Raw genomic sequence first — 27,183 nt, forward strand, 5'->3', positions numbered from 1 at the left:
AAGGCTTTACACCAGACCTGTTACCAGACATTTTCTTGCCAGTTTTCCTGTCACCTATGTAAACAGGTTCTTGCGGTATTCTAACATGAATTGAGTTTTGATTAGTTTTATGGATCAATATAAACAATCTATATAAGATCAGTGTGTTATTAATGTAAATTAGGTTTTTTCATTTTTTAATCTCAGGAGGACTTCATTCTTAATGCAGAGGAGTCCAAACCTTGTCAAAAGTACTCAAAGGTGTTAATAAAATATCTTGTCAAATATATTTTTGTGCTACATTATGCAGACATGCAATATTTTAATGAGTCATTTTTCTGTTTGATAATTTGTCAATAAAATACTAGTTAAAGTCCTCTTGTGTAGCAAACGTGTGAATCCTAAATCCAAAACTTAAAAGCGTTTTGTATGGAAGGCCATTTCTGCCAAAAAAGAAAAATAAACGTCCAAGAGGAAGTTCTAATTCCACGTTTTGAAGTCAGAGCTATGAGATGCCGTAGAGAAACAGTTTGTCTCATAATTATGACCATCATGGCAGAAATGGACTTCCATAGATGTGCAAATTTCTAGAAAAAATCTAGAAAACATTGTCCTCTCAGCAATAAGAGCAGGATTTGGGTCACACTCTTTGAAAACATTTAATGCATTTAGCCAATTTTAATAAAATTATTCCAAAAAAATATTTTGCTGCACCAAAGTCCAGTTTTTGATGAAAATCGACAAGTAGAGTGAATATTTTCCTTTAAGATTTTAATTTGTACTACTTCACTCTCACCCTTTATAAACCAGTAGACGTCACAGAACTGTTGGAATTTATTTATTGACAGGACCAATGAAAAGATTCCCTTTACTAAACGGAACAGCAGTGCGTCTCAACATGGTCATTTGGTTGGAACTGAAAACATCAGGACGCATTCTATTGCTATGGATACAGATGGAATACAAAAACATTTTGCTTGTACAGTTTCATGTCATCTCCAAAGTGGGAACAAGAACATGTCCAGGTCATGCGTTAAGGCAACACAATCATCAACTCCCCCCGAACATTTAAATCTCTTTCAGAACCCCATCGGTTCTGATGGAACTGGATTTCATGCATTGGTCTTCATCTAACTGAATGCACAAATGAAAAAAAATACAAAAATATTTGTCTTAAAACAAACCCAGATGGAAACCCATAAAACTGAAGTGGTTTCACTATGATCTACGGATTGTTCTGGATTCAAAGTCCTGAAATGTTTCTCTGATCCACTGTAACGACATGCTGAGCAGAACCAGGTAACGTCATATGAAAACCAATATTGAAGTTTTGTCGTCTCCTCACTGTGTTGATCCATTTTGCAGTCGATAGAAAATATAACCAAAATCAGACACTTTCAAGGCATTTTTTGATCCCATTGTAAAGAAAACATGTTTAAGCAACAGCTGCCACATTGTCGACATGAATGGACCAAAAATAAATTTTATTGGTAAACAAACAAAACACCAGTGGTGTCAAAACGAGAAAACATGAAGCAGCACACACTGTAAAACAGAGTTCATCTCCCAAATCCTACCATCTATGATGAACTGAAAAAATAAAATCATTTTTCAACCTTTGGAAAAACCAGGTTTTAAGTCGGAGTAAAAAGAATTATTTTCAATACTTTAAGAGGAACCGAAAACAAGATTCCAGCATTATTTTTCTCAGACGTTGTGGAATCACTAGATAAAACCCAAACCTTAATTACGTAGTTAAGTTCAGATTTTAGACTTAATGGTAAATAAATAAAATAAGAAAAATCGGGGAATCGGTACGGAAAAAATGCCTGTGTTGTTTTTTTGTTTTATTTAAAAGACAAAGTTTGAAACTAAATGCGTCGGAACACTGCAGCTTGATCTTTAGACAGGAAATAAGCAGAGCAGCAGATCACATGGTGTCCATGTAAACCCACAGAATGTAGGACCACAAAAAAAAAAAAAGCACCTCACCAGCAATGTTCCCTCTAAGCTCGCACTGCTCACATAGCGCAGCTTTCTATGAACCCAGATTTATAATAGTTGTGCGTGGCCACGCTGTGATGCCCATGCTGTGATGCCCACAGTGTCCACGCTGTGATGCCCACGCTGTGATGGCCACGCTGTGATGCCCACAGTGGCCACGCTGTGATGCCCACAGTGCCCACGCTGTGATGCCCACGCTGTGATGCCCACGCTGTGATGCCCTCAGTGTGCTCAGGAAGCTTGTGTGTATGCCCAGACACATGAACACTTAGAGGGAACATTGCTCCCCAGTCAAAGTGATGAGGAGATAAATTCAGAGAAACAATACTGGTACTGATTAGTCAATGTGACAACATGTCCAACAATACACATTTCAGCCACCAGATGGCATTATTCACTATCAAATTAGCTTGTACTGCTCAGAAATGTTGTTCCAGTACATATTTCAGTTCTTTTTGTCTTTCAGCTTTACTTTCTTACAAAACATCAATGCACAAATGAAAAAAATACAAAAATATTTGTCTTAAAACAAACCCAGATGGAAACCCATAAAACTGAAGTGGTTTCACTATGATCTACGGATTGTTCTGGATTCAAAGCCCTGAAATGTTTCTCTGTTCCACTGTAACGACATGCTGAGCAGAACCAGGTAACGTCATATGAAAACCAATATTGGACAAACAAACTGACAGCCACTCCTCCAAGGAGTGTAGAGATACTTTTCCGTGCCGTTTCTATGGTAACTACACCAGACTCCTGAGGAGGAAGGACAGGGCGGCCCCCAGGGACAGACCCAGGGCCAGGAAGAAGGTCATCAGGGCTCCTGCAGTCTCTGCATCTTTAGGCTCCACCAGTCTGGAGAAACACCACAAAACCAACTGGTTTTAGCTGCTAGTCGCTAAAGACTGTTTTTCAGAATGTTAACGTTACTAAAACATGCATGCAGACGTTTTCAGTTATGGAAAAAGATTTTCCATTCAGTTTGATTTCAAGAGACCGGTGGAGTGCCAGAAGCAACAGTTGTGCTTTGGAACGACTGAGGCGATTTTAGGGTTTATGTTTTACTGTCTTCTTGAAAATTATCAACCATTTTTGTTTTTGCTTCTTTGTTCTTTTATTGTTTGAGCTAATCAAATAAATCTTAATATCAGACAGGAATAATCTTATAGAGTTCTCAAATCACACACATAGAACCAGTCTGACTATTTAAAGGTCAAATGTTGTTTTTTGTTTTTAATTATTTAATAACCAAATTCCAGGACAGGTGAGATCAGAATGTGACAAAAAAATTATATGGCCTAGTCAAAGGCTGGATTTTCAATGGTCTAAGATGTTGAGGCATGCATGACCTTTGAAGAGGTCATAACTCAAAAGTTAAATGTAGTCAAATTTTTACAAATTGAATTGAAGTGTAATTTGTCAGTCATATTTTTTTCTTTAAAAAAAGAAAGTGGACCACACAGAATCGGTGAAGAAACCACAAAAGGCCCACGCGCCACACTTTGGACACCACTGCTTTAATGTGTTTTTGCTTGATAGTAAAATCAGCTTGAAGATCTTAAATATTAAAGAGTGGCAAACAGGTTAAGCAGAAAACTGAAGAAATATGGAAGGGAACAAATCCTTTCCATTTGTGCTGTAAATCACCATCAGTAACAATTACAGCATCGATGCCGTTCCCCCGTTCCTGAACAGCTCAGCTAAAATCACTGAAGATCATTTCCCTCCAGATTTATCTCCAATTTAGCTCACAACTGAGCAGCAACCAAGTGGGACAGAGCTCAGGGGTCAAAGGTCAGCTGCGGGGTACTTACTGCGGCGCGTAGGACATGGAGAGGCACACAAAGTAACCGCTGGACATGGAGAAAAGCGCCATGATGAGGGTGAAAACGGCGTCGTGGGAGAAGATGATGGGCAGGTGGGAACGCGGCTGGACGTTACACAGCATCAGCAGGGGGATGAAGATCACCCTGGCAACCACCAGGATCGGGAACACGCACGACTCTTTCCGAGGCTGAGGGAGAGAGGAAATGTTCAGTTCACATATCATCCTCTAGCATTTTCAAACTCAGGTCTATTTTGTGTAGGAGGAAGTGGCCAATAAAGGTGTTAATCTCTTAAAGTGACAGTACTCAAGTTAACCAGGTGCAATTTTTTTTTAGCCATGGTTTTTATTTGGCTCTAGTGATTTTTATTTGAAAGTGTTAAGACAGAAAAGTAGGTAAAGAGAAAGAGGGAAAGGTCACCAGGCCGGGAATCGAACCCGTGACGGCCACGTTGAGGACTGAGGCCTGTGATTAACCTCTGCACCACCACAGCACATTCAGCCATGTCCTCTAATAAACCATCGAAGAAACCAGGAAGATCAAACTACACACAGCTGGGCTGGTTGCTCCTGCATTAAATATATGCACTTTTCTGATTAATAAGAAAGAAAAATTATGTATTATTTTCCTTCGCCACAGAAGATTGTTGTCATTTTTTCCATGTGTGGGATGCTTCACTATATAAACATGCTGGAACATCTGATTCATATTTTACATGTTTGTCTTTACAGCATCGTGTTTGAATTTATAAAGAAAATGGGAGGAAAAAATGGCGAAAACTCATTAAATATATTGATCGTAACAAAAAACAGGAGTTTTTTCACACAGAAATGACGATTTAGGCCCTCTGAAAAGGAAAATAAGTTGTCAGTAAGCTAAAAAAAGAAACAGATGTCTAATAAAATATTATGAGCTATTCAAACCCCATGCAAATGCTATTTAGTCTTCTCTTTTAGCACACTGTGAAGACAAAAAAGTAAAAAAAAGAAATGGAACTACCCTCACCAATATAGATATACGTTACAGAAAGAAGAAGATAGTAAAATAAAACAAAAAAAAAAGATCAGAGTCATTTTTCTTGTTTTCCAGTTGGTTGGATTCTCACCCAGTGGATCTTTGTAGTGACGGTCCGGCCAAACCAGTCGTTAATGTTGAAAACCAGGAAGCAACAAACCTCGATAAAGAAGCGTCCTGAGAGAGGAGGGACAATTTAGGTAAAGTGGCTCCAAGCTGGATGCAGATCTTCTCTGAATCAGCGCAGCTCACTCTTACCCCATCTTCCATCTGGGAATGCTGTTTGGACGTCGACAGTGACGGCGGGGAATACGGAGAGAGTGACGGTGAACACAAACGTCACGCAGAACGCCATCACCCGAATCTGAGATAGGAAGAAAAAAACAGTTTGTACACTAGAGAAGCAGCAAAGAGAAAACGAGGCTTCCCCATCCCCAGAATTTCATTCCGTACCTTTTTAAACACTTCCAACACCGAGGCTTTTTCTGCAGAGCTGTTGGCCTCTTCGCTCCGGTCTGGACTGATTTCCAGCTTGGCCTCGTCCTGACTGATGCTGTAGAGGGCTGTGCTGGCCACCGCGCCGTTAGCGTGGCCATTTGGCTTCCCGTTCTCCAGAGGCTTTCCGTCTGCAGTTCAGAGCATTCTGGTCAAGATTTCATTCTGCTTACAGCTGTAACTAACAGCACATTCACACCAGTCCTAACATGCTAATTTAGCGCTAGCAGGAGAAATACAAGAGACATCCTACAACTGCTCAAATCTGACACCACTTCGTTTCATGAAGAAGAAAGTTGTGCCAAGTGTCTTTTTCAGAGGTTTCATGTCATTTCTTTCAGAGGTCCTTGGTGCAGCGCCACCCCAGGTAGCATTTGTAACAAACATGGAAATTTTGTTCCTGGTTTACCATCGGTCATGAAAACATCATAACTCTCCAAAACACTGAATAAAAATACACACTTACTTTTGAGGTTTTAATTTAATAAACAATGTGAAGTTTTCCTTCCGCTTCACTTTGTGTTAGTCTGTCTCATAAAACGTCACTGAAATATATTTAAATTTAAGGTTGTAAGAAAATAAAATGTGAAAAGGTTCTGCTTTTTCACAGTTGGTCATACAGACAGATGGCTTTATCATATCCTTCACATCTTCTGTCTAATTCGTGTCAGTGGAGGCACCTCAGGGCTCGAAGCAGGATGGAAATTGTGAGTGTGTGAGTGAGTGTGACATCTAACAGAGCCCTCTTTGTCTGGCTTTTAACTGGATAAACGGAGAGTCAACAAACCTAATGAGATAATGTTCCAGTGAATTGATTTGGCTCAGGCAGACTGTGAAGCACACATTTATGATCCCATTTCTGCTCGGCCTAAACAAAGTCTCACCAGTCAGCAGCTTGTCCCTTGTGCCTTCTTCATACTTGGTCTTTCTGTTCAGGTAAAACTGAGCAAACTCCTGCAGAGAAACAACAACGATGGAATTTCAAACAAGTCCAGACAGCACTATAAAAACAGGGCAGAACTGAATAAATCTACACTGGTTATCAGGCAGACGAAGCAGCTTTTACTGTCATATAATGATAACAACCCATTCGGTGTCGTACTGACCATGCGTGGCAGCAGCAGGTAGCTCAACAGGGTGACCAGAGTTCCCACACAGGGTGTGATAAAGTAACCCAAAGCAGCAGAATCAAAGTCTGCATCACCTGCGTCAAAACAGGGAACAGAACGAGACTCGGCATGAAACACGTACTTGAAATTAAACAATTTTAATCAGGGTTCACACGTTTTCCCCCATAGCAAATTTTATGCATTTTCAAGGTGACTTTATTACAAAACTGTGCAGTTGGATCAAGCACTTTCAAACCCTTGAAAACACCTAAATGAGGTTATGTGGGGTTATGTGTTTGCGTGTGGGAGCGACTCACTGGCTTTGGCGAGCAGCATGGCGATGGCGGCGAAGGTCCCGGCGAGGCCCTGGCCGCTCATGAAGATGGCGCTGTACTTCTGCCGCAGCAGGCCGACCAGGCCGAACAGGCTGCCCTGCAGCACGGCGCCGAACGCTGCGGACCAGCAACACATCACAACACGAACAAAAAAAAAAAAACAAAAACTGATGCTTCTGGACACCTTCAGACCAAGAAACTCACAATTGATGAACCAGATCGTTGCCATGGTGACAGAGAAGAAGAGATCCTGATTCATGTCCACTTTCACCAGGACTGCGGTGAGGATGAAGAGCAGCAGGATGAAGACGAGGCTGCCTGCGATGCGGATGGCCTCCGATATCCTGGGACAGAAAACGTTTTGGCAATCGGGTCGCACTAGGACCGACAGCTCACCACCAGGACGGCGCCGCCTGTCAGCACTGACCTCTGGTACATGAAGGAGTTGAGCAGGGTGAAGACCAGCAGGGGCAGCTGGGACAGAAAGGTCATCCAGTTGTTGAAGTGATACTCCTTCCTGACCGCTGTCCCGTTCTTCAGCTCCGTGCTGTTGAGGCGGCTTTGGAAGTACTGCCAACAGAGAGCAGGAGTCAATTCAGACCATTTAACTCTGATCCAAAAACAATTGATCTTTTTTAGCAGGTTTTCCTCCAGTATTTTATTCACAAATACTTCATTTATCCCAAAAGGGATAAATGAGTCATTGTGGATGGAAGGATCTCCACAAGCAGTCAGTGTTTCAGTGAATGTAAAGGAGCTTCTGACCAAAGACAGCTGCTGTGTAAAAGTCTTATTACTGTTATGACAGGCAAACTAGTTGTGAAGCCATTGACTTCTCTAGCAACTACCTTGATAAATCTAGCTGCTCTTTTCCAAAATAGGGACCAGCAACAAATCTAGAGACTTTTCATGAAAATGACTAGCAACTTCTTCCCCCAAAGAATTAGCAACTTTTCCCAAAAAAAAAAAAAAACATAAACAGCTAGTGACAAATCTAGCACCCGTCACATCTTTTTGTCTGGAAAGATGTAATTTGTTCTGTAATCAATTAATAACTAACTTACCCATGTGAACTTTTAACTAATAAGGTAAAGCTGAAAGCAAATGGTTGAAACTGGATATTATTTCGGGTTACTTTGGGTTAGCAAAAGACGCTCATTACTCCTTTCAGTTTGCATTGGTAAAAAGTAAGAAAAGCATGCCTCCTTTTCCCTTTCCCTTGATTATTGCACATCGTCAACAGACTGTGTCTTGGTCTGACTCATTTTTATTGAGGCATTTTGTTCCAAGATCTTCTGAAAAAAAAAAAAAACAGCTTTAATGTAACCAGAAACGCCTCTTGTGTCGTAGGAGTCATTTTCCAAAGCCATGTTTGTTTGCAGCACAGTTTAACCGTTTGATAGCATTGTTATCAGTTAAAATGTAGCCAGTCTCTCCTTCTTTCCAGTCATTAACTGCTACCGTTTGACTTTTACAGCCTCTGCTGCTTATTGTTTTCTAAACTCGACTCCTAACAGCCTGTTTTCTGATGAAGAACTTACATGATAATGTTGATAATGTCTGATTGAGGGCAGTCACTTACAGCTTGCTTTAAAACAAATTTCCTGTTCTATAGATCCCTCTCTTTCCATCTTCTCTAAGTAAACCGCTGATGAACCCACATCCTTCTTTTCATATTCTGTCAAATACATCATTCCTATGGAAGCGTTTCAATCCTTCTTCTTACCAGTGAGGCAGTCATGAAGAAATTCCACGGCAGCAGCGTTCCCAGGCCAAGAATGAAGAAGATGATTCCCACTAAGCACCACCTAGGGATTATGAGAGGAAATGGGGGGAAAGAAGAGAAAAAGATGGATGTACAAACCAGAAGTTTCAGCAACAGGGTCCATGTTGGTTTTATGAATAAGAGGAAGCGACGGTTTGGTGTTTCACTCACCGGTCCTGTGGAGTATCAATTCGGCCTTTCATGGTGACGTGTGGAGATTCTGCTGAAACCAGAGAAAAAAAAAAACGAAAAAAAAAAATAAACGTCACAATCCTGTGAAATGCTTAATATTGTAACAAAGTATTTATAGATTTCAAGGTTGAAATCTATTACCACTGAATGTTTGTTTAAAAAAAAAAAAAAAAAGGTACTTGCACATTTAGTGACTTACCCATAAAGTTATCAAGATGTTTTCTGGTCAGTTACACCAACTTTTTTTCTTAGGTGCACCAAATTCTAAAAAACCTTTTTTCTGGTGTCTGACTCATCATGTTATAGATTTTATTTTTTTTAACATTTATTTAGTCTTGCTTCATTCATGTTATTTTAGTGCATTTATCACTGAAGATTTCATAAATAAAATGCAACATCACTAGGGGTGAACAGGTAAATTTGACCTCAATTTCTTTAATTTTGAGGTTTTTAAAAAATGGCACATTCTGCATTTATTAAGCTTAGTTGATGGCATAAAAGCTGACATAAAAAATCCACTCCTTTCTTTTGAATAAGAAAAGTTAAGTTTTATTGCCTAAAATGCAGTAACAGCTTTCCTTTAGTGAACGCTCGATTGTTGGTTGGATGAGTCAACAGCTACAAAATACTTCAAACATGTCAAGAGCTCAGCCTTTTCTGCTAGGCTTAACTTCAATGCAGTGTAGAAATGATCTGTTAACTATTTTTTGGATTCACTAATTAATAATTCCATAGCAAAATGTGCTCAATAGGAGAAATTTTTAGAACAGAATTTTAACTAAGTAAAGCTAAAACTGCCACTTGAGGAGTTCTGGGTAGAACAGCTTTACAGACGACGGTTTTTATTTTATATCTTAAACATTTTTGGCTCAACGACTGCTCTGAATGTTCCTCTTTCAGCAAATGTCCTCTATTTCTCCAGTTAACAATCGATTACTAAATCAGTTGACATTTCAATAACCAATTCATCATGATTAACCCAATTCATTGTCTCAGTCTCACAAATGAAACCGATCTCATCCACCGATCTTATCTGCCTCTGCAAATGTTTGAGAAATTATTCCAATCATCAAATCAAATATCATTGTCTTCTTGACAATTTAAACTTCTGTGAGACACTTTGTTACATCCGATTGCATTAAAAGTGCTCTCTAAATAAACCCTGATGGATTTATCGACAGAGCAGAATCCCACTAACATCAGGAGTGAACATGTCCTCCAGTGGAAAGAGCAAACAGACCGAAGGTTCAATGACTTCCTGTTTGTCGGAGCAAACAGGACTGGGAGGCTGGAAGCAGTCCCAGTCTGACCACCTTTGGTTTAGATGTGAGGTGAACATGAACACACATCGGTTGGGAAGCCGTAGCTGAAAAAACTGCCCCAACAACCTAATTTTGTCTGATTGAGTTTCACAGAATCATCTGTTCTTGTCTCATTTGTCAGCATTCAGCTTTCCTGTTTCTAACTAACAAAAGTGCCTGAGTCACAGTCATGGAAAAGTAAACGCACACAATCTACGTCACTCAAACAACACAATGCAGCACAGAAACGTACACACACACCTTTATAGCCTTGGGATTCTTCACAAAACACCTGAATGTTTCATCAGAGTGACTCATAGTAGCTTTCCTTTACCAAGATACCTGGAAAAAGGTTATTCAGAACTCATAACATTAGTTCACAGCATGTAAAATGATGCCAAGTAGAATTAATTACAATGTCCTTGTAAATTATGAAACAGGGAAAAACAAAGGTGATAAAATCTCCTGGTGTTCTAATAAAACATAAAGGCAATGCTCAGAAAGCCGCCGCCTCCGGCTTTAATATTCCCAAATGCTTTGTCCTTCTGGAGAAATTCCACTGGGGCTTAATGATTCACTGTTCTACCAGGGGGACGGACAGGCAGCTGTCTGTGTTTTTCAAGGACAAAACCGCCTCAAAGGATGCAGTCTGAACACCTCCAAACCCTTTAAAAGCTGCTTAAAACACTTCTGGACGCACATTGTGTAACTAACTGTTTCACTAAAAGTAATAAGAATTAATTCTGTATTTTAAGCAGAATAGAATCCATTAGATTTTCCCCCTGAAATTTCACTTCCTCTGTTTTCATTTTTTATTTTAACTATTTATGAACCCAAAGAGTATGTAATAATGATGTGAATGACTAAAAATTAAGAAGTCAAAAGAAAAAAGTTAACATTTATTGTAATTCTGTTTCACAACCATACAAACTGCTGTAGTCCAGCAGAACAAGGTAACTAGCTGCAGCTAGCAAGCTAGCTTCATCTCCATGTTTCCGTGTGATTGTCGTATTCTATGTATGTATATACAATCTGTATATTCTGTACAATATTTACTATGTTACACTCGCGCCTTCGGTCAACCGTGTGCCGACAAAACGTACATAAAATGTTTCTGATGTTTCATAAAACTGAGTGATTCATTTATTTCCTGGGAAGACATTGGTGTTTCAGAGTTAATTTTTTATTTGCCAAAATTACTTCTTCATTCTGTGTGTTTGGGAAGGACAGAAGAGCCCAGCGCTACAGTGGGTCCGAAACACTTCAGAAACTAAACAATATCTATCGCAACAGACACTTAATCAATATCAATAGAAAACATGTCCAACAGAACGTTCAAAAATGTCACTGAACTTCAATCCAGAACCACACGGCATTCTGGAGGAGGAGGTAGACAAAGGCTTTATATGCGCAACGTCTCACGGTGAGTTATGCAAGATGAGTACTGTCAACTAACTTACTCGCTCTTTGGTGACCAAGCAACAACTTGTTGACTAACTTGTGCAGCAGCATTTTTGTGTTTCGTCACCATGCTTTCAAAAAGAAAAACACACAAAACAATTGTGGCGTGAGAGGAGAAAGTGAGTAAAGCAGATAAGGCAGGAGTTACATTTCTATCTTAACCATATTGCCATAATGGGCGACATGGTCACTAATAACCATATCACCCAGTAATGCAAAAATCTGCATTTTATTGTGGATTCCGTATTGTTTATTCTGACTCCCTTCCTGCATCAGAAACCGTAGGATCCAACGTAGCTGCTGGATTTCAAGCTGACAATCTTGAGATCAGCTGATCTGATACACTCTAAACAAACTCACTATCCATATTTGTACAAATTCTTCTTTCCCCTAAATCATTCAGATGCTTTTATTTTCAATTTTCAAAGAAAAAACAAAAAACAACGTGAAATTTCAGGCTGAATATTCATTGAACGTGAGAATCTCTCGTTATTTACTTGTCTCTTTTTCTGCTCTTCGCAACAACATTACCTTTAACCCAGTTAGATTCTGTTGTTACGTGACGCAGATGACAAAAAGATTAACATGATAAATCTGGATGAGATCCTTCCATTTTTACCTTAAAACACTCCCGGCACAAGTGGGAGCTTGTTTTATGGCAGTATAGGTCTTCCCTTCACACAAGCACAGATAAAAAGCTTACAAATTATTTCAAAGGATCACATTTGGGTTTTGAAATCATCCTACATTCATAACATTTTGTATAACATATTTTAAGTGTAAAGGCTAAAATCTAGGACTGCACGTTAACATGAGAAACCTTCTTGTTATAATGAGATATTCTCTCATTAAAACACATTTACTTTCTTGCCTTGACAAGAGACGTCTCAACAGTAAAGTCAAAACACAAAGTGTCACCTGGATGAGAAAACAGAGTCAGAGGTCGCAGTTCACTTTTTTGTTGTCCGTCATTTTGACTGTTGGCGTCAGAAATACTTTGTCATGTTCTATTTTTATCTATCAATTTTAAATTATACCAACATAGGCTATTTTGTCACATTTAATATTAAACAAGTTGAACACACATTCCAGACCCCATCACACATTAATCAAACAGACTAACTTTTCCTCCTCAGCGATAAAAACCACCGACCCAACATTTCACTTACTTTGACTCCATATAAATAATAAGCGCTTCACCTGCTGGGGTCTGAGCACGCAGCCACACAATTTCCTCCTGGTTCACATCTACAGGAAAAATCTGCACTAAAGTTTGGATCGGACCCAACCCGGACCGAGTCCAAAGACATTATGTCTGAGCCCAACCCAGCTTTAATTGGAAGCTGGAGCCTGAAGTAAACCTGTCCCAACCGATTCATTTAATTAAGTTTTTATTGCTTGGTTTTCAGAGCGCCATTTCAAAAGGCAGCACAATTTTTCCCAACTTTTTTTTAACATCTTCCAGTTCCATTTTGTCTTTTGTTGTAACACAGACAAAATCTCCTGGGATTAAAAAAAAAAAATTAAAATATGCCAGTCAAAAAAAAAAAAAAAATTCATTAATACAATCAGTTGTCACAATCTGTCAGAGGGACATATTTTTACAAAAAACTATTGTTTTAAAGAGACACTTCTCCTGTAATTGTTTCCTTGCTTATCAGTCAAACCCTTCCATTATAATAACTTGGCAACTACATCAATCTGGAGACAGCTTTGTTATAGAAAAACAAATAAAGTACTTATTAGATCACATTTATCCATTTGTATGAACTCTTTTAAATTAGTTTTGCAGCTTTAAGGAAACTGTTGCATTTCTATCTTAAATATTAAATGTTCCCATGGATACCATGATATCTTGAAACTCTGTCATGTTCACCCAACATCCTCGTACCGTCAGAATCTCATCCAGGTGGATGTCTTGTCAGATACGTCAGCCACGTTGCTTGTAGTTTTAAAAACAGCCTTAGTTTGAGCAATAGTTTCAAGCTTTAAGAGTTTTCACCGTTTTGAATCTGTGATGGGATAAAAATATCAGAGCTCATTCATTTGTCTGCATTAAGTTTCATAAACGTTGTCATTAGAAACATCCAGATCTGAACCAAGAGTTCAGATCATCTCATCATTAAGATGCCTTGTTGCTATTACTACAATGATGCTAAACTGTAGAATAAACTTCAATTCAAAGTAAAGCAAAAGAGTAATACTGAAGTTCCAATTGAATGATAGATCAATGAAATAGTTACAATATGGCTGCAAAAAAAAGACTATGTGTAACTAGGAATGCTAAAGAAACTTGATATCATGAGTCATAAAAACCAGTCTAACATCTTTATCAAACAAAGAACATGTCAGTGATGACACTTAATACTGTTAACCATTGAAAATGGTTAACAGTGACAGGGCCCATAAGTTTTCAAAGATTTAGGATATTTTTGTAATGAATGCATGCTTTCATGAATGTATACAATATTCAATTATTTGGAAATTCATATTTTCTAGTTAATTTTGGGGATCACCTTGGAGCTATCTCACATGGGATGAGCTATCTCATCCCATGTGAGATAGCTCACATGGGATGTTACGCGTAGAAATACGCGTATTTAGAAATACGCGTAGGGGCGTATTTCTAAATACGCCCCTACGCGCACTTGTTCGACTAATTTAAGAAAGCACCATTATCAACTTCATTCACAAAATAATAACTTTGATGTAAATTCATCCTAAATGTCCATCAGTTCAAACACATAACAATGAGTTTTATAAGAAAGAGAACCGAAGCAGCGAGACGTTTCATCACCCAGACCACAGGAAACTAAATAACTTACAAATGTAACAGTTTATTCAATATTTCTAATTCAAACTTAGGAGTTTAGCTGTAGCTCGGGCTCGTGCTTCCACACCACGCTTTGCTAACATGATGCCAAAGCGAGACTCACCTTGAGGAAATGTTCCCGTTACTATATCTCTATAATGCTCCTGCCGTCCATAGCGAGCTGCTTATTATCTACACGGTCTGATACAACTGAGTAGAAAATAAAACTATAAACTGTTTCTGTCTAAACACGTGGAGAAGAGACAGCGGGAGCGTAACAGCCTCAATTACAGCGCAGGAGTTACGGCGCAGCGGTAACTCCTCCCCTTTTAAAATCACTTCCGGTTGGCGAGAACGTGAAGTTCCACCGGCCTTACTGTAACCCACTGCCAGACTGGAGGAACCGGTATGGCGACTTCACCTGTCGGAGATATTAGGCAATTCAGAATGAATTTATTAAATACCAGAGTCTAATTATTCTGTTGAAAGTCAGAAGAGTTCCAGTTCCGGGTGTTATATAGCAGCTGGAAAATTACATTAGGTTATAAAGTGAGATAAGCTATTTTTAAGTTTAATCCTATTCGTGAGGAAACACAATAAATCCTCAATTTTAATGTCAGCAGCATTTTTTCTGCCTGAATTTGGCTCTATTATAATTATTTGTTCTCACAACTCTTAGCAGCAGGTTGTTGTTTTTTTTCATTGTCTAATTAATTTGATCACTGTGTATATGTTCCCTAAAATCACTCAAATAGCAGTAATCATTCATGTTAGTTGAATGCTTTTTTTTCTCTCTTTCTATTTTGGCAATATGAAATTATCTCTATAATATTTCTATGTTGGGATTGTTCATAAAACAGTGCTACGGCGCAGAGCGTTATGCTCCATGTGAAAAGAAAAGGATGAATTGGATAAACTGTTTCCATCCTGCAACAGAACTTCTGTGTTTTTGCGCCCTCTGCCGGTCAGACCAACAGATACAATTGAGGGTAAATCTCAGTGCTGGTGCTGATTTTTGGGTTCTAGAGACAAGGTGGAGATTGAGCCCAGATCTGGAAACTCCAATAATCTTTTTTTTATTTAAGAAAATCTAGGCAAATTTTTTAGTTACAAAAAAAAACACCCCTTTTTATTTACGTAGTAGTAATTTTTCTGACAGCTGGGCTCCAGAGTAAGATGTGGTGCATTTTGTGAAACACAGCACTAGTTTGCAAATATTTTATGATTATGCTTTCCACATCGGACATACTAGGCATAAAAAGTAATCGCCTGGTCTTGCAATATATTTGTTTCAAACTTTGATTAATTGCCTCTGATAAATAATTGATTAACAAAGCAGAGCTTAAACATATATAAACTATAGTTGCATAATAAAGAAAAAAATCTGTCAGAGTGACAATAGTACATCAGTTTTCATTTGGAATATATTGTTGTTCTTTTTTTCAACTGGTTTCCTAGAAAGGTCATTTAAAGAGCTTATCATGATGTTGCTCAGGCTGCCTTGTTTCTCCTCTTCTTCTCATTTTTTAGTGACAGGAACAGATTATATGCAAACACAATCCCAGATTGCCCATCTGTGGCTTGTATTATCTTTGCAATTAATAAAAGCTATTAAGCTAACTGAATTTTTCTGCTTTTTTCTCTGACTTCTCATAGCTGCTACTGCTACTATACTGAACATCCCGAATAAACATCAAGCCATGCAGCATCTGGAGTTTTTCCCTTCAATCTGAACTTCAATCTTCCTTCAGAACGACTCTGTCTCCTTAAACTGAGTTCATTTGTTACAGCGAAGCGATCCTTTCATTTGCTTATTCTTGACCTTTCTGAAGTTTGAACACCAAAAATATTGGATGGATAATTCACACAAATATAATGTTGTAACAATATGCTTAAAAAAATGCATCTCCTCTAGATGAAGTGATCATCATCAACTTCTTCTTCTCCCTCCATTCCGCAGTCGTCTCCTCGCTCTTCCTCTCTGCTCTGGGCTGAAGTGGATTTATTTCCAGGAGCAGCTGAAACAAAACGTCAGTCAGCTCAGCTGCTGTTAATGCAGTTCATGCTGCTAATCTAACAACTTCTCAGTACCTGGTGGATTCTTCTGAGCTCTATGAACTAAACACTGAACACAGACGAAGGCTGCGATGAGGAGGAGGATGAGCAGGCATCTCAGGATGAAGATGATGTTGTTAGGTTCGGTACGGTCTAATGGTATTTTACAGACAGGGGAACATAAATGAACAAGTTAATGGAAGTCAAGCTTTCTGGAATGTTTTACCAATAGTTTGAATATTTAGAAGAATGCATATTATAAAACCAGATTGAATGAAGTGAAATCTTCTGGCGCTGCCATGTTGTCTGAACTTTGGACCCATAACTCTGGCCCATTTAAGCTGCTTTGTCAGTTTTTTACCAATCATCTGTCCTTCGGTTGTCTTCACATAACAAGATTTAGGAAGAAACATGCAGAAGGTTTGAACTCTTCCAGACATTTTATAGCTCCTATGACAGAATGCATCTTGAAATGATATATTTCTTATAAATATTTGTAAAATGTCAAACATAAAATTGTTAGCTACTTGGATGTAGACTAAAATTTTCTGCTGTTCTTTTTAAGCCTGGATGCTATTATTTCTTTTATTCACAAACAGGGAAACTGACATTATATTTGTTTTGTTTTTAAAATGTTCTATATTTCATTTTGAACTATGTTCATTATATTCCTTTCATAATTATTCATAGGTGTGCAACAGGGGGGTGAAACAAGTCTGAAATAGCAAATGGTGAACCAAGATGGAAACAGTGCAGGATATTAAATCCGTCATTTAACTTATCATCAAATTTTCAACAAAGACAAATTTACTCCATAAAAAATATTTGCGTAAAATGAATAATTTTACATAAAAAAATTATTGCATAGTCTGCAATATCACAGTCTGCAGCTGTGATGCAGACAGGTAGCTATGCAAATAAAAAATAAGATCCACACTTGTAATTATTCTCTGATTTCTGAATTTAAAATTCCACCCAGCAGTCAGATTAATTGTGTTTTAGTCACCTACCTTCATCAGTTGTGCTTTTAGTGGCGTTCTCTCTGGCTGTAACAGTGATGATCGTTCCATTTCCTTCAACTTGAACAAAAACTGGTATCTCCACAGTAACCTGGCAAATGTATCTTCCTGAATCACCTTTTGTCATGTTTTCTATTGTGAGAACTGAACACTTAAGTTTCTGTTCATTCTGAGAGCCTGTAGAATGATATATGACAGTCTTATCATTTATTAATGTTTGTTTTTTCAGCCATTTAATGAGAGCTCTTTCAGCTACCCAATCCCAGCAGCAGGTGATGTTTCCTGTCTGTCCTTCTTGAACTGAAACATCAGGACTCTGAATAACAACTGCATCTGAAGAAACACCTGGACAGAGACATAGCTGAGAATCAGTTGTGTGAAGCTGAAAACGTCCTGATTTTGCATTTTGACATGGAAATGAGGCATACAGGTATATTTATATGGTAAGTTTGATTTAAACAAAGAGCAGAAAAAAGCTGAATGAAAATGCTGCACTTGCTCAATACAACTGCATTTCCTGATGAGACATTGACAAATTAAATGTTTTTAATTGTCATTTTATAAGATATCCATATTTACATAATGCCTGACATAAACTTTTGACACCAAACATCAAGATTAGTTTTCAACAGATTTAGAAATGAGTTGTTCCTCTGCCTTGGCCCATAAAGCCATCGACTCAATCAGTGCTGCATTTATTATATTTTGATTGTTCTATTAATCTTATATTATTTGGCTAATAACAGATCAAGCTGTGAACCCCTCCTGTCTCTTTGTAACAATTCCCAGCCGTGGTTTACTCACCTATTATTATAGTTTAATTTAGTAGTAAATGCTTTACTTTTATCAGCCTGCTATTATGCTTTAGTCTTTAAACCCGACGTCCATGTTGAGCGCGAGGTTTTGTGTTTCTCAGAATAAAAGCAAACTGACCAAGCATATTTAGCTGAAGTTAGCTGTCTTGCAAACATTATTCTTTTAATTTACAGCTTTAATTTCTGAGAAATAGAAGGCATCCAGCGGAAATGAACAAAAGGTAAATAAATGAATGTATTATAAAAATGTTACTCACTCCAAGATGAACCTGCACAGAGGAGCAGCAGACCGGTCAGTAGAAATGCCATCAGTTGACAGACGAACATTTAATACAAAATAACGACAACTGCGTCTCCTCTCCTTTAGTATGACCTCTAACACAGATCACTCTGTGTCTTTATTATAAATGATCTCAACTGTTTTTGAGGTGCAATGTGACAAACCACAGGACAGGTTCCTTCCTCTCTGAAGCATCACTTCATTTCTCAAGCAGGTAGAAGTTCATCTGTCTGTATTTGTTCTAAAAAGTAAATACATGAATTTTGCAGGTCACATTTTTTAAAATACATGTTTTATATGTTATTATCTTTTAAAGGAATTCCACTGGGGTTCAGTGTCCAACCTTAATAGAACTACAAAGAAATGAGTGCTAACCAGGAAAAAGCTCAACCACAGACTTAATAAACGTACTACTCTGGACCAACCCTCGACATGTGTTGGGACCCAAACAGACAGAAGCAAATAACCAGAGTGATGTGTTTCTGTCACGAGTTTTACACACACTGAGCCAACTGTGGCCTTAAACCATTTGAGAAAGCCCAAGTGATGATGTCATCTGTGACTTCTGGCTTCACAAGCTGTGAACGCATGTTAGCACAACACTTCAACCACATTGCTTCAATTTTGCAGCAACCAGATGCCTGAAGGTGCCACTTTTATTGTTTGCACACTTTCATGCTTCTCTAAACAGCATGGACACGTCTGGCCTTAATACAGTCCAGGAATAAACAGGCTTCTGAAGAGGAATTGTGTGTTGTGGAATTTTCTGATTAGAAGCGATTAGAACTTTGAGTTTCATTAAAACTTATTATAAAAATTAGAACTATGCCACAAGGCAGTCCTCCACAAAGGTATGGCAGAAACCTGTTGGAGTGATATTCATTATCCACAACGAGACGAGTCAGAGAGGATGAAGCCATTCCTCCAAAAGCAACACAGCGAGCTAGATCAGGATTTGAAAACGCCCTCTGGGACAAAGATTTGAATTTTCGGAGCCATGTTTTCATCTTCCTCTGAAAGAATCATGGAAATGTTGTTGAAATCCGAATATTCTTGAGTGCAAATGCCACCAACTCAGTTCTCCTGTTCTTTAATTTGGCATTTAGGAAAAATATACTAAAACAGTCCATATTTTTCCACATACAACATGACTGTATTTAATTAAGGAGTTGTCATTGAAACTTAAACATTTGTCGGTTTCAGTCCAAAGAAATCATGAAAGACTTCAAGACATCATGAACACGATTGCCCTACAACAGCAAGGCAGAGAAAGCAAAGATCATCTGTTCCAAACACAAACACAGGAACTACAATCTAAAAGGCTTCTATGTGTGTTTCTTGTTTTAGTTCTTGAGCTTTTATGTCAGTCCTGCTTTTGTCCGCTGCAGAGCGATGTTATGAGTCTGTAGGTTTGTGGTTGAGCCTCTTCCTGTTCAGCCGTCCGAAACAGAGAGTGAAGCCATTTCCGATAAATGATGGTTCAGAGCTTGATGCGAGCTGGTGTCTCTGAAAGACTCTGAAAGATTGCTGTCATATTACTGATACGTTGTGGAGGAAAAGTCATTGACTGAGAGGCAACAAAGAAAATCTCAGTAGCAGGTTCTAGTTCTGCTGGAAAATCAGTTTTAGACCTAAAGAAAGATGAAGAGCAGCTCTATGAAAACACAACTTTTCATTTCCATCAGACCAACCAACCAACAAATAAAAATGTCCACAGGGCAAAGATTAAGAGGTTAACAGGACTGATTGCAAAGCTAAAAACAATACCTTTAATGGTCTATTAGAACAGGATCAGCAGAAAATAAATACTTTTGAATCTAATATGACTGAATTATGTACAGAGCCAAAGGACTTCAAATTATGCTATGGCTCATAAGCTATTTATATTATAACATAATGAAGCACTTGGATTATATTGCATCTCTGCTGAATCAAAATATTCGAAGAGCTATGACATTCATGGCTTTTAAGTACATTTGTGAAATATAATCGTGTACCTCAGATATTCTACATGTTTAGATTTCTACTTGCTCAAGAGTGGCACAAACAAAAAAGATTAAAAAAAATCTAGAGAAATGGGCTGTGAAAGAAAGGTGTAACTAGCACATATGGAGGAAATGACAACCTGTGGTTTCAGACAAGAAGACTTTCAGATGATGAACAGAACAGAATGCATCATCATCATCACTGTTCAGACTGCAGACGGTCGGGTGAAAGGATGAACCTCCTCAAGTGTTTCCTGCTCCTGTGTGTTGGTTCAGATCCTTCCTGGGGTAAGTAAGAACAGAAAGTCTTTGTTTTTGCTTCAATCATCACAAAGTCGTAAAATACAACTATGTCATCTACACAACAGTGAGTTAAAATCTGTGGAGATACGACATATTTGAATCAAAATGTCTGAATGAATCCTGCAAAGCTTAAAGACAGAATGTAGTTTAAATCAATAAAACTATTTCACCTAATAGTTCTAACTGATGGTTCTGCAAACTAAAATTGCAAAACTGTGTTTTTATTGTGCATATCGACAGTCACATTCAATAAATTAGAATATTCTTGAAAGTTCATTTATTTTAGCAAATAAAATTTAGTTTAGTTCACTCTGTAAAACATATTATAGGCTATAGATAAATCGCACACAGATTGACGACTTCAAGTCTTTATTTCTTTTAATTATGATGTTTTTCCGCTTACAGCCAGTAAAAACACACAATTAGGATTAGAATATTACATCAGGTCAAAAGGGACACATTTTTAACACAAAAATAATAAGAAATACGTTTAATTCCCGCTTACAGGTTGTTGTTTTCAAAAGGTTCTTATGATCTGATGAATGAGCCTCATCAGAATGCATGTTCACTTTTCCATAAAAAACTAATAAATACTAGAGAAAACAGACCTGTTTTGCTTCCACTTGACACATTTTGCAAATATTTTTTTCGATGCTTGTGACTGTGTCCCTCCGCAGGTGTTTCGTCCCACGCTCTTGTTGTGAGTCAGAGTGCGGACATTTCTGTTCTGGAGGGAAAGACAGTGAACATCACCTGCTGCTGGACTGACACTGCCGAGAGAGTCGGCCTTAAATGGCTGAAAAACCAAACTTTAATCAGGAGTAAGGCTATCATAGATCAGTCTGGAGGCTCTTGGAATGAGCATAAAAACAAATGTGACAATCTGACATTGGAAAATATTAAAAGAGCTGACTCGGGAACATACATCTGCAAGGTTAGTGTGGAAATACCAGTTTTGATTGAAACTGAAGGAACTGGTACAACCATCAGAGTTACACCCAGAGAGAACCCAGCAAAAGGCGCAGACCACCAGACTGGAAACGGTGACCAATAAAACTCTTTTGACCAAGATTCACCGAGATATTTACGCCTGTAAGATAACATATCTGTTTAATTTGAAGAGAAGAAGAGGACAGGTGAAGCAGGTGAAGACAAGGGAGATGACAACAGTAAAACCCACAGTAGGTGACAAAACACCACAGACCTAGAAATACAGCCATGGACTGTTTAATGCGATGCTTTCTATTAAATGGGAAAATCTAATCTCTGTCTTTATCTTTATTTAGAAGACAAAGAAAAGGCAGTCATACACAAAGAGAAAACAACTGACAGACCAATTAATCTCATGGCTAAAGGTAAGTGACATATAACTAATACTGTAATTTGTTGTGATACCATATGGAGAAACCAACAATCCATAGAGGAAGTTTAAACTGATTATTTTACAGATAAGGAGAAAACCAGAGAGAAGTCGGGAGAGAGGAAAAACCAACGACCAGCTGACGGTAAATCAGATGTTTGGTTGAATATATTGAGCCGGACTTTGCACAACCCGCATATCAGCTGACCACAACACAGATGTTTCATTTCCTGCACTTCACTGGAGCGCTACAAATATTTCTAAGAAATATATAATGACTTACCGAGAAATGTTTCAGATGTTATTATTAAATATGATGATGATGATTATTATTATTATTATTATATAATATATAATTATATATATTATACAAAAAAATATATATATATATATATAGTATATAATATATACTATATATATATAATTTATTATATATTTATTCTTATTATTATCAATAATAATATCAATAATAATAATAATAATAATAATAAAAATAATAATAATGATAGTGAATTATGTTTCCAAACGTTTTGGAGCAAGTCAACCAGGCTACCAGACCATAATTATGTCTCAAGCTAACATGGACCGTGCATTTCATAAAAATGGAGATGGCACTCTTTTTCAGAAACCACCTCAATCGAAATTGAGAAACTTACGTCGAATGTTGCCTTTTCAAAAACGAGACTTCAAAATGCGGGTAAATATATGAGTTATATATGTCTTATGGCTATGTGAATAATAAATTTAACAAATAACCTACTAGTCATGATAAACTATTGAACAAAACTCACCTTTATTTTGACGGTTCCCCCGCTGTTGCGACAGCTTGTTCAGCGCTCATACAAGCACGCGTGTTCGGTGCTCTTATCTATGGACACCGTGAAAACCCAAACAGTGTGTTACAGTGGAGTTGGCCACTTCCATTCACTTTTTGCAACTGCGCCTGACCACACACACATACATGCATACTTTTAATTGAATTATTATCTATCTCTACAAGAAATTAGTATTGTAACATATTGTTGCAGTTTTTTCTGACATACAGCGCAAGGGTTCCTCTCCAACTTGGGCATTGACTACTGTGAAGTGCACAATTCAGAGACTGAGGTCCAGACAAAAGTCAGGGAGCAAAAACAATCTTTAATACATCTGCAGACGAAGAGCAAGAAAAACACTGCATTAGGCACAAATTAGGATCTGCTCTGAGGAACCCACAGTTGCATAGTTACTTTATTCCTCTCTCTTTACTACCGAGGCGGAGACTCAATCTTCTAAGACCAAACAAAAGAGACAAAGGAAAACATAAGGAATGTAAGGATTGTATGCTCATTCACTGTAATGTCTATGGGAGGTGAAAACTAAACGCTCTATCTCCATGCAGGGAAGGCCACGTGAAAAACAGCAAGTTCCCAAATCACTGTCTGGGGAAGTTCAGCAACCCTGGCTCAGTAGACACAGTAGACACATCATGTTTCATTAGTTTGTACAAAGTTTCCAGCTACACAGAAAAACACCTTGACTGTGATACAAAAAACATTACATTTATATGACACATAAAGGAACATCATTTAATAAAACCTCTTCAGACTACCATGTTCCTTAAAGCACTTGGCCGTTCCCCAATGTTAAGACACAAACCAACAGACATGAGAGAGACCTCTCACTGGGGATCAACTGTCTAAGAAAAGACAATAGGACATTAACTTAGCTCTTCCTTTAGATGTTTTCATTTCCACTTGTCTTGTTAAAGTTTTCAGTCCATCATCATATTAGTACTTGTTCATGAGAAAAATGAAAGCTGAATTGACAACAATAACTTGTATATTGTATTTAGATGATTCCCATGAGCAAGTGTTCACCTTCATCCTGAGGTCTCTGCCCATCGTTGCCCTCATCACTGCCTTCTTTTGGCTCTACTATGTCGGGACCAAAGCCAAGAGAGAAAAAGCAGGTATTGGATCTCATTCTCTTAAGGTGTACTGTGTGGATACTTATCTGTGGAGTTGACTGATGTTATGTTTTATTTTTCTTTTAAATTTTCAGCTGCTTCTAGAAATAAAGCGTCTTCGCAACAACACACAGAGGACAAGGGAGAAGAGATGGTGACAAAAGAAGCAGAAGAGAAATGTACGAAGACCGGGATGGCTAGTGATCATCATGTTCATCCTGCAGAGGACATGGACTGAACTGGACCATTTAGTTTTACATTCAGTCAGCCGACTTGTAGGTCTCAGGGATGTTGGAGCTTGTCTCTCACAGTCAGTGGATCAGAGGCAGGATTTCTTCGTGAACTGAACTGGCTACCAGCCCAACATAGGTCAACATAGACACAAACTAGAAAAAAACATTCCACTCAGTGTAAGTTAAAGTATCCAGTCAACCAAACATTTATGGTTGTGGGGGAAGGAAAGAAGCAAGAAAGTAAAAAGCAATGTGTAAAGTGTCTTTCAAGTGCTTCAACAAACAAAATGACAAATACACAAAGTAACTACATGTTACATGTAAAACGACATGTAAAAATTTTTAAACATTTTACTTACTTTTTGTTTTATTAACCTGGTGCAATGAATCATCAGAGATCTTGCTTAGCAAATATTTTTCAAGCTGTGCTAATTTGTGACCTTATCGGTGGGAACATTTATGCAAACTTAGTATCCAATATCAGAGCAAGTCTGAAAGACTGAACTATATAATGTTCAGTCACAAGTTTTGGTGAAAAACCAGAAGAAAATAAACATTTGGACATTTATTTCTGTTTGAAATAGTGAGCTTGTGAAAAAATAACTTAAAGGGTAAACTTTGTTGCTGACACTTTATGAGGGGATTTATACAGTTTTCTTGGATTCTTTCTGCTTCTTTATTGTTTTCTAATGCATCTGAGGCATTTGCACATATTTGTATCTGTTTAAAGTTTAGAAACCACAAAATCTCTTGTTCCCACTTAAGATCACACATTGTTGTGTTTCTAGTTGCAACGTTGCAAAACGTGGACAAAGCGTAGAGGCTATAAATCATGAATGTAACTGAAAGCTAACAGAGACAAACCTCTGTCTTCGTTGCGAAGCGTTGTTGTGTAACCTGTGGTTTTAAGTCTAATTTAAGAATGAGGAGCTTTTCTTCTGACCAATTCTACAGAAACGAAGGTCGTCTCTGGGAAAGTGTGACAGTGTTTCTGCGTCATCTGCTCTTAGTGTTCAACCACACGAAGGTATACCACCCCCTTCACACAGACCTATAAACACTTTAAAGTGTTCCTTTTAAGTTTATATTTATTAAACAAAACAAAGACATTCTGACACAAAACCACAAAATTGCGATTAATCTGATATTGTATTGGCATCTGATTAAGAAGCATCAATGTTATAACGCTAGAAATGAAAATACAGAGGGCTGCACTCAGAATACTGGTGTTTTGTGCCCCCTGCTGGTGATACAGATGCGTCACCAGTCTGGATGAGATTACTGCTAGTTAAATTCAAGGTTGGAGGAACAGTCATCATTTACATGACAAAGATCTTTGGAAGAATCCTTCTAACACAAGGATGTAAGGAGGATTCATTTGTAAACAATCTTCCTATTGTTAAGAATTAAAAGAGGAATAACTTGATTTAGCTTGTTAATTAATTCTTTGTCCCGAATTCCTGTGTCTGTGTAAGTGTGCAGAGAGAAAAGAGCAATCATACAACGTCAGATTTCAGATATCCATAACTTTATCCAAAAGTGAATACAAATACATACAGAATAACAGAACACCATTTACACCCAGATATATCAAGAAGCCAACACCCAATGACAAAACAGAATATTACCTGATTCAAAAATGCATTTTTGGGAACCACTCACTCAGCACCAAGCGATTCGAACTTCTGCTGTAAAACAAATCATTTATAGAATGCGTATTCTCATCATTTAAATATATGCATTAGGAGGTGTGTTCTTTTCCTTTGTGTGGGTCTTAATGTTAATTTTACCACCTCCTGCTAAAGAGCCCCAAAGGCAGATATATGGCCCGGATCTTGTCATACCTGCCGCTGTCCAGTTTGATATATGATTGCAGCTGCAGCGCTATCTCTGCCTCAAAATGTTTCCACAAGAAAGTAGTTTGTATTTTAACCAAGCTTGCACACAATGTAATGCTAAATAATGACTATAAGTTTGGATCTAATAAGTAACTATTTAAAAACATGCTTAAAGAAATATAGTTAATTCTAATATAGATAAAATTATTTATAAAAAGTTTTAAGATCCTAGTGAACTTTTGAACCATGCTCAGGAATTTGTTAATTGCCTGGCAGACAGGCTCCCTATCTAAAGAGATCCAAGGAGTCTAGGCCTGTGTTTTCTGTTTTTTCTGTCTGATCCTCCTTTTAAGAATTTATCTGCGTTTCAGAGATTGAGCCGTTGTTTTTAGTTTCATCTAAATTTATATGAACCTACAGTGTACTTTAACTTTCTATGTTATATTTCATATGTGTCAAAACTATCCTGTGCAGTATTGTGCTAACTTAAAACTCTATGTCAATACTATGCACTTCAGAACAAAGACTTTGGAAAAGACTGTTTTGCATCTTGACAATAAATCGAAGAGAAAAGAGGGGGAGGAATGAGATGGGTACGTCAATCAGACACTTTGAAAGTATTGTGAAAAGTTTAGCATAGCAGAGGATGGTTTCGATCCATTGACCTGTGGGTTATGGGCCCAGCGCGCTTCCGCTGCGCCACTCGGCTTTTACCTAACGATCCTTTACCCAACGTGCCGCAACCCCGGATTCGAACCGGGGTTGCTGCAGCCAAAACGCAGAGTACTAACCACTATACGATCATGGCTATACGCTAGAGTGTGTCGTTCGACAGCCACTCCTAACAAACCTTTCCTCTGAAGATGTGGAGAAAAGAGAAAAGGAGTCCTTCGAGCCAGAGTTGAACCAGCGACTTAAGGATGTCCACCTGTCTGGCTTCGATTCCTGGCTAACTCGAGCAACTTTTCTTCTCTCGTCCACACCAAGCGCGTGGCCGTTGCAGAGTCCTAGGCGTCATCTCCGTCCCAAAACCCTGAGAGGAAGTCCGCTTTAC

The 27,183-nt window shown here is 38.1% G+C and overlaps 2 protein-coding genes across 7 annotated transcripts; one reads left to right on the forward strand and one right to left on the reverse strand.

Moving 5' to 3' along the window:
- Positions 1-801: 801 nt before the first annotated feature.
- On the reverse strand, positions 802-14,601 carry LOC129378361 (equilibrative nucleoside transporter 2). Of its 6 annotated transcripts, none has more exons than XM_055058684.1 (14): positions 14,418-14,601; positions 11,481-11,552; positions 8,699-8,750; positions 8,489-8,570; positions 7,190-7,332; positions 6,967-7,106; positions 6,745-6,879; positions 6,425-6,522; positions 6,203-6,272; positions 5,277-5,449; positions 5,082-5,187; positions 4,915-5,000; positions 3,798-3,997; positions 802-2,838 (listed from the first exon to the last, which is right to left on the reverse strand). In XM_055058684.1, exons 2-14 carry the CDS (start codon positions 11,530-11,532, stop codon positions 2,727-2,729), a joined length of 1,449 nt encoding a protein of 482 aa, XP_054914659.1. In that variant the 5' UTR covers positions 11,533-11,552; positions 14,418-14,601; the 3' UTR covers positions 802-2,726. The 6 variants fall into 6 exon arrangements, with proteins under 6 accessions (XP_054914659.1, XP_054914663.1, XP_054914662.1 ...); XM_055058688.1 differs by lacking the exon at positions 11,481-11,552 and adding an exon at positions 13,373-13,493 and having other exon boundaries at positions 8,699-8,747; XM_055058687.1 differs by lacking the exon at positions 11,481-11,552 and having other exon boundaries at positions 8,699-8,747.
- A 6,072-nt stretch (positions 14,602-20,673) lies between these two features.
- Positions 20,674-24,895, forward strand: LOC129378360 (uncharacterized). The gene is made up of 7 exons (XM_055058683.1): positions 20,674-20,735; positions 21,428-21,793; positions 21,872-21,931; positions 22,037-22,105; positions 22,199-22,255; positions 23,945-24,061; positions 24,154-24,895. The coding sequence occupies exons 1-7, from the start codon at positions 20,681-20,683 to the stop codon at positions 24,294-24,296; spliced, it is 867 nt and encodes a 288-aa protein (XP_054914658.1). The 5' UTR covers positions 20,674-20,680; the 3' UTR covers positions 24,297-24,895.
- The last annotated feature ends 2,288 nt before the right edge of the window (positions 24,896-27,183 follow it).

This window comes from Poeciliopsis prolifica, unplaced genomic scaffold (genome assembly GCF_027474105.1).
Source record: "Poeciliopsis prolifica strain line A6 unplaced genomic scaffold, Auburn_PproV2 SCAFFOLD051, whole genome shotgun sequence".
Taxonomy (NCBI): Eukaryota; Metazoa; Chordata; class Actinopteri; order Cyprinodontiformes; family Poeciliidae; genus Poeciliopsis; species Poeciliopsis prolifica.

Bases quoted from the DNA above. Each gene is read 5' to 3' on its own strand.
- LOC129378361 (XM_055058684.1), bottom strand. From the start codon at position 11,532: ATGCTGCTGCACAAGTTAGTCAACAAGTTGTTGCTTGGTCACCAAAGA. The intron at 7,333-8,488 runs GTAAGAAGAAGG...CTCTGTTGGCAG, and splicing joins TCTTCATGACTGCCTCACTG to TACTTCCAAAGCCGCCTCAA. The intron at 6,880-6,966 runs GTGAGTTTCTTG...GCTGGTCCGCAG, and splicing joins AACGATCTGGTTCATCAATT to CGTTCGGCGCCGTGCTGCAG.
- LOC129378360 (XM_055058683.1), top strand. From the start codon at position 20,681: ATGAACCTCCTCAAGTGTTTCCTGCTCCTGTGTGTTGGTTCAGATCCT. The intron at 20,736-21,427 runs GTAAGTAAGAAC...GTCCCTCCGCAG, and splicing joins TGGTTCAGATCCTTCCTGGG to GTGTTTCGTCCCACGCTCTT. The intron at 21,794-21,871 runs GTGACCAATAAA...TTTAATTTGAAG, and splicing joins AGACCACCAGACTGGAAACG to AGAAGAAGAGGACAGGTGAA.